This window comes from Limulus polyphemus, unplaced genomic scaffold (genome assembly GCF_000517525.1).
Source record: "Limulus polyphemus unplaced genomic scaffold, Limulus_polyphemus-2.1.2 Scaffold440, whole genome shotgun sequence".
NCBI lineage: Eukaryota > Metazoa > Arthropoda > Merostomata > Xiphosura > Limulidae > Limulus > Limulus polyphemus.
In genome coordinates this window covers 185,603-199,779 of record NW_013666050.1, presented here as the reverse complement: position 1 = coordinate 199,779, position 14,177 = coordinate 185,603, and the positions used below count along the sequence as shown (strand labels likewise).

The following is a 14,177-nucleotide window of genomic DNA, read 5'->3' as shown; positions in this document are numbered from 1 at the left end:
AGCCCTCGTGTAGCTTTGCGCGAAATTCAAAACAAACCAAACCAATTGTTGAATTTCAATGACACTTCGAGCGTGTCCTAGTAGTTAGCGTGCCATGTTGTACACAGAAGGTAAAAAGTCCGCTCCGCTATATGACAATGAACACGCTTAGCATTTTCAAATGTGGAGGCGTTATACTTCTGACGTCATTCCTGCTATATTTTTTTGACACAAACGCTCATAATTTCTTTTAAATAAAAACAAATATTTATACAAAATTTCTATCTGCTTTTTCAGTGTTTGGAATTTTGTTTGGTCGTTACGTTCGCTAGTGCTAGTGGATTGTTTAATGAATTACCTGGTGTGGTCAAACTATTTCACTTGCCGGTGTACCACTACGTTCCTAAAGTTCTGGTGAAAACAGTCCACGTACCAACCCCTGTTACAGTGGTAAGTCGGTAATATAACTTTCTATATGAAATATTTTTGACGATCAGTCAGTAACAATGGCAACTATTATTCAAAATCATTTCTTATGTATTTTTCCTACATAAGGGTTCCCTGGTGGGTTAGCGATAAGTTTACAACGCTATATCCAGAGTTTGAGTCCCTGCGGGAGACAGAGTGCAGGTAATCTATTGCGCAGCCTTGCACTAAGAAGAAAACAAATAAGAAACCTACATATAAAATATTTATATTATGAATGTCATTTGTTTTTTATATTTTTATATCTGAATGTATCACATTATATAAAGCTGATGATGAGAACCTTCTGTATATTTCAGATTTACTGTAGTAAAGTTTTAATGTACTGTAATAATCTTATATTAGAAGTATAAAACCAAGATCTTTTTAATTTGTAGAAAGCATATTTTACGTATTCAAATGTACAGGATACAGAAGCAAATGTTATTATTTTAAACATACAATAAAGCGACATCTGTTGCGATAGGAACAGCCTCATCCATACTCCTTTAACTTTGGAACCAAAGACGAAGATGGCAGCATTATCACCCGCCAGGAGTCCGGAGACAGAAGTGGAACAGTATCCGGAGATTATGGATACAAAAATACCAACGGTGTCTACCCTCAAGCGCCCCCCAGTAGCATAGCGGTATGTCTCCGGACTTACAACGCTAGAAACCGGGTTTCGATACCCGTGGTGGGCAGAGCACAGATAGCCCTTGTGTAGCTTTGTGCATAATTAAACAAACAAACAAACAAACAAACAAACTACCCTCAAGTTGAGTGCGTAGCTGATGCTGGTGGGTTTCAATGAGTCATCAAGAACAACGAGCCTGGTACCTCCAACGCAAATCCCGCAAGCGTTGAAATCACTGCTGAAGAATCTCCTGTTGTAGATGCAAAGACGGTACCTGCCCCTAAGCCAGCAAAAGAAATCCTATTAGCAGTACATCCTAGCTTTGGGTACGGTTTCCACTTTCCTTTCCCAGTATACAGTATACATGCGCTTCATACTGTTCAATGGTTACCAGGAGTGTATGGTGATGTAGTGTTAAATAAATCTCAATTTATTTGACTGGATATATTCTTAATGACGATTCTGAATGATTTTATTTCATTTACTGATTAGTTTTGAGAGCGTGGAAGAAATTAAAGACGTTTTTGTTTATCGTTTCACATGAAAGTGATGAAAGATAAGCTCATTCATGTGTTCTGTCAAACTCTAGAGTATTCGTCATTGTGAGTGTTTTGTTACAAATTATACTTTGGTTCATCGTTTTTAACTGTTGGTTTATAGTCAGCAGTTATTTTTATTATTTGGTGATGTCTAATTTGATGCTCAACAGATTTCTTGTGTTTGTCATGTAGATTTAAGAAAACTACAACAATTGTATATATTTTTTCATTTACGTGTTGTGTATTTACTACGCTCGTTACCAAAATGTACACATTTATATATGTATATTAGATAACAAAACCAACATCAACATAAAAGTTGGAAGACGGGCTACAGAAGATAACCGAAACATCATCGCCCACAGAGCCTCTTGTCCAGAGGATTAAATACTTCCAAGGCTGTTGGAGTTCATGATTAATATTCTCACTCAACATGAAAGTGTGTTTAGAAATAAAAAACTTCATGATGCATAAATACATATAAAGTCTTATATGGATGAAGTTGTCAATCATTGACCTGACGAAACGTCACATTGTTAGTTAAGATATGGGTTTTGTTATTTAATCGAACATTCCATTTTTCCATATTACAAATAAATGAATAGACTAGATTTATTTTATAATTTAGTTTGGAGTCGATAAAAAGGATGTTTGAAACAGTCAACTAGTTAAAATTAGAACATGTTGAAAAATGTAGGATGTGTTACATTATATACTTTTAACTTTGGAATTAGGTTAACAAGTTAAATGTAATGAGACATTGAACAGTTGTAGTTTTTGCCAACTCATTCTGGTTTTCTATCGTGTAGTAAAATCAGGAATGAACCCGGAAAGATCACAATGACTCAATATATTTATTAAAGTAAACGAGATCAAAAGAAGTTGTTCAGTAAAAAAAAATATAGAAGCGATCGTATACTACACAAATATTAAAAGATTAATGAAAACATTTAAGACAGCACTGATAAACTTATTTGCTTTAAAATGCAAAACCAGTTTGAAAAAAAAAGAATTTTTTTTCATTAGAATAAAGTCAAATCTGAACGAAGATAATAAACTCAAGCAAAGAAAGTTGTGTAATGATAATGGCATTTCGTATTTTTATCCAGAACAGCATCTAAAACAAATAAGAGAAAAACGACTCTATGGAACCACCTTTAATTTAGAAGTGCTGACTAAAGTGAGGGAAACTAGTGAGTAGCATTCGCCGCCTACGTGGCTATTATTAATTAATTTAGTCTGCAGTAATAACACTTTCTATAGTTCATTTCGCAAGTACATATAAATGGTTAATACAAAGTCTATGCTTTATTAATCACGAGGTTTATCAGACCTCAACAAAGGAATTAATTGTATCAAATCTAGAAAAAATCTTACCCTGGTAAACATGACGAAAAAGATGTAAATCTACATTCCAAAATGAAATCGTAACTGGCAACTTTGAAGTCGTTAAGTCTTTGAACATTCTAGAATTCTTCTTGTCTTTATATACAAGTGACGGAAGAATACTTCTAGCTGTGATATGACATCAACGAATAAGAAAACATGACATTTATTAATACCAATTTTAGTAAAAGTAGTCCTAGCTTTCTATTTATCGTTACATCTGAGTGCTTTGATACTCTCCAAATCCAGAATTCTTTACAAAATAAACAAATTGATTGTTTTATGATTAAATTCTTCGATTCATAAAGACTGTGATCAAAACGTGTCTTTGAACTTTATTTTGATAACATATTATTTCTCGTACAGAAAAAAAAACAAAAACGTTACTGACTTTAAATATCAGTTTCTACTCATTGTTTTACAAATAATATTTTCAAATAACGTTGATACTCTTAAACCTGTATTCAATTCGGACTTTTATTAAGCCTATTTTAAAAATTAATGGTGACAATGTCGATTTACATTTTAAGGTTAGAAGCTTCTCATAATAATATTGGTCGTATAACTCTCAATGTAAATGGTCTGGATGTAGTTATATGCAGCTTGTCTTTTTTGACATATTTAAAAGTTTTGTCACATATTATGAAAATAATTTGAACAAGTTGTACACAATGACTACCTAGAAAATTTGGAAACCTACATTAACTGAATAAACATTTGAAAGTAAACCTTCTGAATACATCATCTTTTGGCCCGGCATGGCCAGGTGGTTAGGGCGCTCGACTCGCAATCTAAGGGTCGCGGGATCGAATCCCCGTTACACCAAACATGCTCGCCCTTTCAGCTGTGGGGTCGTTATAATGTGACGGTCAATCCCACTATTCGTTGGTAAAAGAGTAGCCCAAGAGTTGGCGGTGGGTGGTGATGACTAGCTGCCTTCCCTCTAGTCTTACACTGCTAAATTAGGGACGGTTAACGCAGATAGCTCTCGTGTAGCTTTGCGCGAAATTCATAACAAACAAACAAACATCATCTTTTACATAAATATTGTCGGTTTTATCGTTACACACAAACTGCATCTAGCCAGATAGCTGTTTTATACTGGAATAAAAATAGGTGAATCGTTTGTCTTAATCTCACTTCACACTAGTGTTCGAGTAGTAGATGGATTACAAAGTTAACTCTGGTTAATTACAGGATTTGTCTACATGTGAACCCATTCCTGCCACGTACTGAGCAAACTGCATTCGCCAAAAACTGCACAAAGCTAATCCATCTCGTGTTAGGAAGAAGCTGAATATTTGGATGTTGACATACTGTTAAAAATTTTCTGACATGATATAGCATTGATGGCAGTCTCTGCCCTGGGGCTAAGATCTTCTAGGGATAAGCTTATGACATAATTATGCGGCTATAATATTATTTAATAAACGTAATATTAAGGCAAGTCCTAGACAACTTCAAACTCATTATAGTTTAAAACATATTTTGTGTGTATATATATCAAACTTAGTTAACGATGTTTTCATACATAATTTACTATGGATATGTGGTGTGCAGTAATATGCTTTGTTAGGGAAACATAATTGTGAGTTAGTTGGAGCTCTAAGATTAGAAAATGATTTTTAAAGACATTGTTCAGACTGATGACACAGCTTTGGTAGCCCATTGTTCCACGATATCAAATCAAACAAGCTACTCCAGGCTGCTGTAAATTATTTTTTGTCTTGGTGTCACTGCTGACGGCTATCCCTCAATGTTCCTAAGACACGAGCTATTCATTTTGGTCCAACTCGTCATAAGTTTCGCCCTTGCCGTGACCCATCTCTATTTGATGTCCAGGTTGACAATATCCCGATACTCCTTTCCGACTCCGTGATCTATCTAGGCATTGTCTTTGATAAGCATCTTACTTGGAAGCCATACCTATCTGCCCTTTCTGCTAAGGTTATTCGACGTCTTCATCTCTTCTGTTCTCTCACTGGTACCTTCTGGGGCCTGAACCCTCCCCTTCTGCTATACACATACAAGACATTTATCAGACCTTGCTTAACCTATGGACACACAGCCTGGATATCTGCTTCTCTGACCTTCTACTCTCGTCTCGAGGTTTTGGAGCGCCATGTCCTCCAGCTCGCCTTTGGCGTCAAACTCCCTAGTTCCACTTCCGACCTTTATCGCCGTATCAACTTTCCTCACATTCTATTAAACCTTTGACAGCTTCGCACTCGCTATGTTAATAAATGTTTTCGTGACCACAATCTCATCTTCTCCGATGTTCTCGCCACCACTGTACCCACTCCTAGAAGCACTTTTGCACCAGCTGTTCATCTACTGAACCTCTATGTCATGTCCCTCCCAGCTGATAATCCCGACCACGTCGAGATGCCGATGTCCCTTCTTCCCCATTATCTATCCTGATTCATAATACTCGATATACCTGTTGCCAGTTCCCACACAATCTCCATTATATGATATAGACTGGTTAATGTTCACCCATATTTCTCCGGATTGTCTCCTCCATCTGCAAATATCGCGTTTTCCCCATTTTCCGCTTCCTGTGCTGACTTGCACGCTTACCCATCTATTATTCATTTTATCCATTTTTCTTTTTTCTTCCCTTGGCTGACGAGAGAGCGTAATCCTCTACCGACCCACCGGTCCCTCCGGGATCGGAGTGAAATAACGCTTATGTTATTGTTGATATTTAATTGGTGGTAGTGTCCAGGGTTATTGATGAGGAGTGGAATTCTCCGAAACTAGTCTGGCTCACAGACACACCGCCAATGAAAGAATAAACCATTCCAAGCTTTTACTTGTTGTTAAACAAATGTTTAAACAACTCTATTCTATTTTATTATATTTTTTCTCGATAACGAGACTCGAATCAAGAAAACTCGAGTTCACATTCTGACACGCTAATAATTGAGCCGCGCATGTCCCGACTGTAATGCATTTACCAAGAAGAATTTGTAAACTTTTGCCGATATCAATAATATAAGAAGTATTAAATTATTGCAATTTACTTTATAAATTAATTTGCTTATTTCTAAACTGACTCTGACCTAGGAGTGCTTAAGGGTTCATGTATCGGGCTGTAAATTAAGAGGTTTAGAGTATGACTTTCAGTTGTAAGCGTGTTCTGCACACGACAGTCAATTCCATATTTCGATTAGAAAAGCCGAACAAAGCCCTTGCGGCGGCAAGTGTTTCTGATTCGCTGTATTTCCCCTGGTCAATAGTTTGAAATTAGGAATGACTATATTTGAACCCTAGGACTTCTGATGGTATCGTTTAGTCCACGTGCACTTAAGATGCCGTTCTATTTGAAAATTCGGTTTCTAAACTGGTTCTATTGCAATTAGAAATATATATTTATGTATGCATATATATATCTTTTTAATTACAATTAAAAATCGATTTGCTTTAAAATACTAGTGACATAGGTACTTCCTCATTTATTTTGTTTTTGCTTTTCACCTGGTTCAGAGTAAAATCTAAAGCTCGGTTAAACAGATTGCTTATGCGAACTGAGGTGATAAAAATTAAAATTCAAGCGTATGTCACAGTTAGTTTATTTTAGAAATACACTTGTCCGTGAGTATTAGTAGCTGAATGTAAGCTCATACTATCTGAAGATGTTAAAATACCATTAGCTTCATGTTCAGCTGTAAATTAAATATAATTGTTTAACCAATTTAGACGATTAAGCAACTAATTAGGATAATTGTGATTTACAATACAAAACGCATGTCGAATTATACGGGGCCATTTTGCTCAGAAGCTGTTTGCAGTTATTCAGATCATAGCTATCCTTGTTATTAATGGTAGGCATGTCTAGAAGAACAATAAGTACAGTTCCATACAAAGGAACTCTGGTGACCACAAACAAAAGCCTTTGAAGAAGTCAAGTTAATGATGATCGTACGTACACAGACACATATGTAGCATCTTGTGCACTCCTTTCCTGATGCAATAATGATATCTTTGTCCTGAAATGTATGGATTCATTAACACAAAACATCTTATGGAATGGCTTTAAAAAGTAATTATTTATTATTGATTGAAGTTTTAGTGGTTTCTTAAAATACTTATCAAACACAGATTTGGAATTGAAAATGACAGATTATCAGCAGAGAAAGCCCACCTCTCTAAGACGATGTCTATGGCCAAGTAGGACCTTGAAGTTGTGAATGGGCGAATTATAGAAAATGAAGAACCTTAAATAGTCTTGGCTAACTGGCAAATCCTTTATTCTGGAGATTGCGAAAGAACTGTTTGTGCATTATTAGTGCCGCTTGGCCTCCACTGACAAACATAGTGGATAGAATACCAGCCTCTATCTTTATCATGAAGACTGATTATCAAATCCTGGCCACAACTTCCACAGAAATAGACCTTTTCTAAAGACGGAAGCAGGATAGCAGCCAAAAATATGAGCTGGAAACTGTATTTAGAACCTAGCACTTAAAAAAAATCATGTATTAACTAATTAATAATTAGACTTAGTTAATAATACAAGATATTTACCATAATAACGATTAACCTTATCAAAAGTTATTTTCTATATTGTCAAGCATTAACTTTAGTTATTCACCTCGACATCCAAAGAACACTATTATTCTATTTTAAGGTTATGAAGTTTCGCCACCCACCGTTATTACACAGAACAAAAGGAAACTATAAAATAATCAAAATTAGTGTAAAACAGTTGACTTTATTGATATTATTTTGCTTTTCGTTATTAAGAGCATCAGCTGTGCCATTTCATGTAGATAATATTAAAAGATTTTACCTTGTTGTTTCTATCTTCTTGTTCTTATTCATTTGATATTACAGTTCAGTAAGATACGCCTATTACGAACAATTCAGTTAGACAGTACTTAAAAGTAAAAAATTAATTTTGAAAATAACCAACTATGATCTTAAGCTCATAATCTGCTAAAATATGGAACCTCGTAGAATCCTCTACAAGAAATCCTGACTTATAATGATTAAATTGGTTTACACACTTTCCGATTATATTTCAATGTTGAAAATAAAAGTCATGATACCACCTTGGACTCACGTAGGCTGATAAAACGCAGTTAAATATCATGAAGTACGACAATGGTTCATAATAGAGATCACTCAGGAATTTGCTGAAAACTCTAAAAGGTAAACTTATTCTTGAAACAACACTCAAAACCTTCTTTTTTTAATAGTTAAGACCACCCAAACATTGATAATAAGCAAAATAAATGATTTCATGCTTGTGAAAGGAAATCAAAATTTTCCCATCTGTTCATATTATTATTATTGTTTCACAAACCTACAGCAAAACCAGGTATTTTTCACCAAAACCTAGACAGATACAAGATTAGTAAAATTGTTAATTTAAAGGGGGTGGAATAGGGATCGTCAAAAAAGTACAGAAACAAGTTGAATCAAAATGCAAAGATTATATTTTCAAGCCTATAATTAGGGACTCTAAAAAGGTAAACAAACTAGGTTGGAAATAATGTCTACATTAATTTCTCAAGCTACAAATCCCTATTTTGACTCCACGTTTACTGTACTTATCCATTTTAGTGGAGTCAAAATAGAGATATGTAGCATGAGAAATAATGTAGACACTATTTCTAGCCTTATTTGTTTACTTTTTTTAGAGTCTCTAGTTCCAAGCTTGAAAATATAATCTATGCATTTTGATTCATCTTGTTTCTGTATTTCTTTTTGACGATCCTTATTCCCCCCTTTGAAATTAACAGTTTTACTAATTTTGTGATTAACTTACCGTCAAGAAGTTGTTTTTTATGTGCCAGTTAACTAAAGAACTAAACTGCTATGCAACAAGGTGAAATTACTAATATTTTCTTAAATACTCTTTGTTTTTTATAATAAGTTTTATAAAATATGGTGTTGTTGTGTAATACGAAACTATTTTCATCGAACGCCTTACTTGAGTGTTACTTGTGTGACTGCATAACGTACTGTTGTAACATTTTAAATGACTATAGCCAGAAGTTTTTGTGGAACTAAGTGAAAACAAATACAAAGAAAGTTGGAGTGAATTTTAGAAGAATATTCGACTAGCTAAGTATAATGAATGGAAAATAATAGAGAGAAGTCTGGGAAGTTCCAGAAGGTCATAGACTCCTAGTAATTCAAAACAGTCAGTTAGTGTTTACATTTTTTTTAATCTATAAGCAAGTGAGACTAGTTCATTTGAAATGCTGATTATTTCCAGATAAAAAACTTGTTTTAACTCTAAAATAGTGCGATTCCGTGAGTTGTATGATAAACAGCGGAGCTTGAAATAAATTATAAGTTCTCAGTTCTCAATAACTACGTTACTCCTAGAAAAGCTCAGGAATTGGACTCTCAACCTTGAACTTAAACAATCGATCTTGAAGTTGACTTAATTTTTCAGTTATGCGTAGAAAGTATTCATCTGGTGGAGTGGCTTATAATCATTAATTTTTTAAAATGAAAGTCTAATATTCCTGTTTTCTTTTATTAACAAATTCTTTGATTTCAGTAAAACAGGTTGGCTTCTTTCTTCAAAAGGTTTACTAATTTTTAGGACGATAATGCAGTGTTCTTTTTTCGCATGATGTCTGGTAACGTACGTATTGTATATAAACCTTTATTTCTATATATATAATATATAGATGTATATTAAAAGGGAGAGTTATCCACCTCATAAATTAGAATGTTCCCCAGGGGTGGAGGGAGGGAGAAAATATCATGAATTCGAAGTCGTTCTCTGCAGGAATTTCAAATTGATTTACACGACAAGTTCAACTTATCTTATACCAGCTTTTGAACATTAATCTTCTGCAATCTCAACAAACATACACGTGCCATTAACATGACAGACACTCGGACTTGAAATGCGTTAATTTAAACACACTAAACTGTTACATCTGGACCTAAGCAAGAGTAACTCTTAAAAAGTTTAGATTTCCCGAGCTAAAATTATTCGTTGTATTTTTCACTTCTAATTAAGGTGCGTTTGTTGTACTTAGTTGAATGAATTAGATTTTATTAATTTAAGAAATTGTATACTAAAAGTTGTAAAACCAGCAAATTTGATGGTGGCAGTAAAAAGTACAATATTAAACATATTACATTAATCGAAACATATACTTAAACTGTTTATACCGAAAAGAACACTTCGGCCTTTCTTTATATACTTTAAAAATAATTATTCGCAGTTTAACCTTTTAGCCTCTTTCTTCAGTTGTTTCAATATCTGTACATTCTCTATGTTGCTGATATGCCTTGTCCCCAGCCTCCATTGATAGATATTAATACTAGACACACAGATATCCCTTCCTATAAATTATGTATACTTATGTTTTATTAGTTAGATATTTTCAAGATGAATAGGCAGTTATAAAAAATTAAACTTACTTAATAAAATCATTATTTGTTATACTATTTAAAACATTGGTATTCACAATCTCTGAAATTTTGTGTCCCTAGTATAACATATGTATATGATTACGTTTTGTGTACTATGTCTTTTGAAAGTAGTAATAAAAACTTTTTTCTCTCAAAGAGGATTTACCAGTTTAATTAATATATGACAGTAATATTATTCAGTTTTTATACCACACATATATGTTTGTGAGAAAATAATATAAAGGAAACTACTACTTAACAGTGAGTTCAGTTTAAATGTATATATTATTCCCATATTTCATAATAGTTTTATTTTCGGTCGCTAGATGGAAGCACAAAAATGTTCGTATATTTCCACATTTTGGGACATTTGATTGCACAAAAATGATATCTGACAAAACAATTTCGCTAAATATAAAGAATTATCAAAATTAATATTACAGATTTCAAGCAGTTGAAGTATTTATACAACTGACAGATTTGTGTACATATATTATTGATGTTTGAGTTTAATAACACCAGTTTCTTAATTGTCGAAACAATACATTATATAGTAGTCTTCTTATCTGAAAATCCTGTTCCCTCACTCACTCGTGGACCTTACTCCTAGTTCTTCTTATGTTGTTGACAACGGTTTCTTACATGCTCCCATTACTACAGCTGATGTCCGGCGGGTGCTGAAGAACAGACGTAACTCTGTCCCTGGTCCTGGTGGCATCACATACTGCCAAGTCCGTCTTGCCCCTCTGCAATTCCTTCGACTTTTTGCATTGTTCTACACCTTTCTTCTTTCCTCAGGATTCTTTCCTGATTCCTGGAAGTTATCCACTATCCTGTTTTTTCTGAAACCGAGTAAACCTGCCTCTGATGTTAATTCTTATCGTCCTATCAGCCTCACTAGTGTTTTCAGTAAAACCTTTGAACGCATCCTTGTTGCCCGTTTTCATCAATACATAGCTTTTCACAACCTGCTGCCTCATACACAGGCGGGATTTCGCCCACGCCTTTCTACTTTGGATCAACTACTCAAATTGTCTGACTCACTTTCCAATCATTTCAACACTCGAAGACCATCCTGCATGCTCCTGTTTGATTTCCGGCGTGCTTTTGACTCAGTTTGGCATCAAGGTTTACTCCACAAACTGCATACGTTACACTTTCCTGTTCCTTATATTCGTCTCATCTCATCTTTTCTGCACAGGCGGCGCGCCGCTATATCGATTGATGGGATTCTCTCTCGCACTATCACACTACATGCTGGAGTCTCACAAAGTTCTGTGTTGTCTCCCTTTAAAAATCCACATCTATAATATTGATACTTTAAATGGAGAAGTGGGTGAGAAAACAAGAGCATTAACTGTACTTTATCATGTAAAGTTTACTACATTAAAGTCACAATTATAAATAATTAAACAGAATGAAATGTTTGACCTGCTTTGCCTTGAAAACCTTCTATGTATTTTATTGTAGCTATTAATGTGAAAAACATTTCTTTCACCTATCATGGAAAATTTTAGCAACCCATTTTGAATATGCAAAGTTTGGGATGATATAACTGTATTTCACTGGTCTTTATAACTATATTAACATCACTATTTATTAAGGTCAACCATGTGATTGAGGATATATTTGCTGAAGTTTTCACATGAGTATATAAATATATTAATTTGACTTTTTCTTTAAATTTTTTCATAGATGATGTCACAAATATTGAAAGAGCTTCCTTACAATCCAACTGGAATAAAACAAGGAGATATTTATCGTTTTAACATTATTCAACACTAAATTCTTAGGAGGCAGAAGATATTTGGAAACTGTGGTTTAATCCAAAACAGTATTATATTTCAAGTAGAAATTATATTTTATTCTCCACTCGTTGGTTCTATTGTTGGAATCATTATTTAAATTTTAACGATTATCCATTTGAACAGTTTACAGTGAGAAGACATTTTAAAATCCGTGAGTAATTATTAAGTTAATTTATTATTTAAATACGGTGTTTTGGAGGGGACGTGATATTACGAAAAGTTTCTTTGTTTAGCGATACATTTGATTGAAGCCTAAACACGTTTACTTTAAATATTCAACTTGTAATACAGAAAATTAAAGCTTAAAATGTTCGCCTTTGACTGTTTCTTACACGGTTTCGTGCCAGAAGTAGATGGATCACAGATAGCAGATCAGTGAACTACTTAGATTAAGACAAATTACATCTACTGCACAAAATAACTCAATTTAAATTACAACTTTATCCTATGTATACACATTGTTGCTTGTTTGTTCGCTCTGGACTGTTTATTTTACACTTTCCTTATTTGACGTAGTTGTTTTGTTTTCTAGATAAGTCATGTTAGTAAATTACTGATATTCAGACGAACGACGAACGTGCTGCCATCTGCTGACAAAAATAATCAATTAAATTACTACTTTCTGTTTTCTAATCTTTGTAAACGTACTGAGCTGGCATTGAAAGGCTATGGTGAAACTAAAACTGTCAGATACGATATGCAGTTCGGATATATTAAAAACAAGGGTCATAAAGGTAACTGAGTATATTTTTTTTCTTAGCTTACAACTACAAATAAAGCAAAATCAAAATATTTTCCAGCCTCACTTTATCAAGATATGTATGTGTTGAAATTGAATTACTTAATGTTCTTAATGATACTGACTCCTATATCTAAAACAAAACACTGAAATCCTGTATTGAATAACAGGACTGAGAACTAGTAGAGTCATAGTTAATTTTTTTGCTGAAACTAAATACACAACATGGTTTTACATCACAGTAAAGAGTATCGCAACTATTAGGTTAAATTAAACTTAATCTTTAATTCCTCCTCTTACCTCCCAGTAAGTGGTAAGATTCAGGGCTTGTAACGTTACAACTTAGGGCTCGATCGTCGCGGTCGGCACAGTGCGGATAGTACGGTGTGTATCTAAAACAAAAAAGATAAATGTACGTTGATTGTATATATGGTGTAATGGAATAATATAGTTACCGAGAGTCTAGAATAATCGCTACTTGCTTACCATCGTTTTACAAAAACAACTGTAACCAATTTAACTATTTTTGTTCGTTTCGCAGTAATAGTACTTTGTTGTAGACATTTTTACAGTCATCACCAGCGTTATTTTGTTTGTTTCTCTGTCGGGAGAGATCATTTTGGTAATTGCCTCGTTTTTCTCCCAAACTTCTTCCCACTTCTCTTGGTTCGTTTTGTATGTTTGTTCGAATCACCTTTTCCATCTTTAGAATGTCAGAAGATTGACACGTGAAAGACTCTCATATTTATGATATTATTTTTTATACCACGCAATGTTTCCAAAAAAGAAAAAAAGAGGCGAGTACCAAAACTTACGTAATAAATAAACATTAAACGACTCGTCATGCTTTCTTGGCATAACTCGCTGGTTTGTAGAAACTTCGTGTCATTTCATCATCACAGATTCTAATAACTCGCTGGTTTGTAGAAACTTCGTGTCATTTCATCATCACAGATTCTAATAACTCGCTGGTTTGTAGAAACTTCGTGTCATTTCATCATCACAGATTCTAATAACTCGCTGGTTTGTAGAAACTTCGGGTCATTTCATCATCACAGATTCTAATAACTCGCTGGTTTGTAGAAACTTCGTGTCATTTCATCATCACAGATTCTAATAACTCGCTGGTTTGTAGAAACTTCGTGTCATTTCATCATCACAGATTCTAATAACTCGCTGGTTTGTAGAAACTTCGTGTCATTTCATCATCACAGATTCTAATAACTCGCTGGTTT

General features: G+C 34.1%; 1 protein-coding gene across 1 annotated transcript in view; it reads left to right on the top strand.

Moving 5' to 3' along the window:
• Positions 1 to 14,177, top strand: part of LOC106458285 (mucin-5AC-like) — a 21,948-nt gene that overhangs the window by 1,072 nt on the left and 6,699 nt on the right. Inside the window, exons 2-3 of the mRNA XM_013917779.1 lie at positions 277 to 429; positions 932 to 1,093. Of these exons, the coding sequence (XP_013773233.1) occupies positions 277 to 429; positions 932 to 1,093 (315 nt within the window). The remainder of the gene's footprint in view (positions 1 to 276; positions 430 to 931; positions 1,094 to 14,177) is intronic.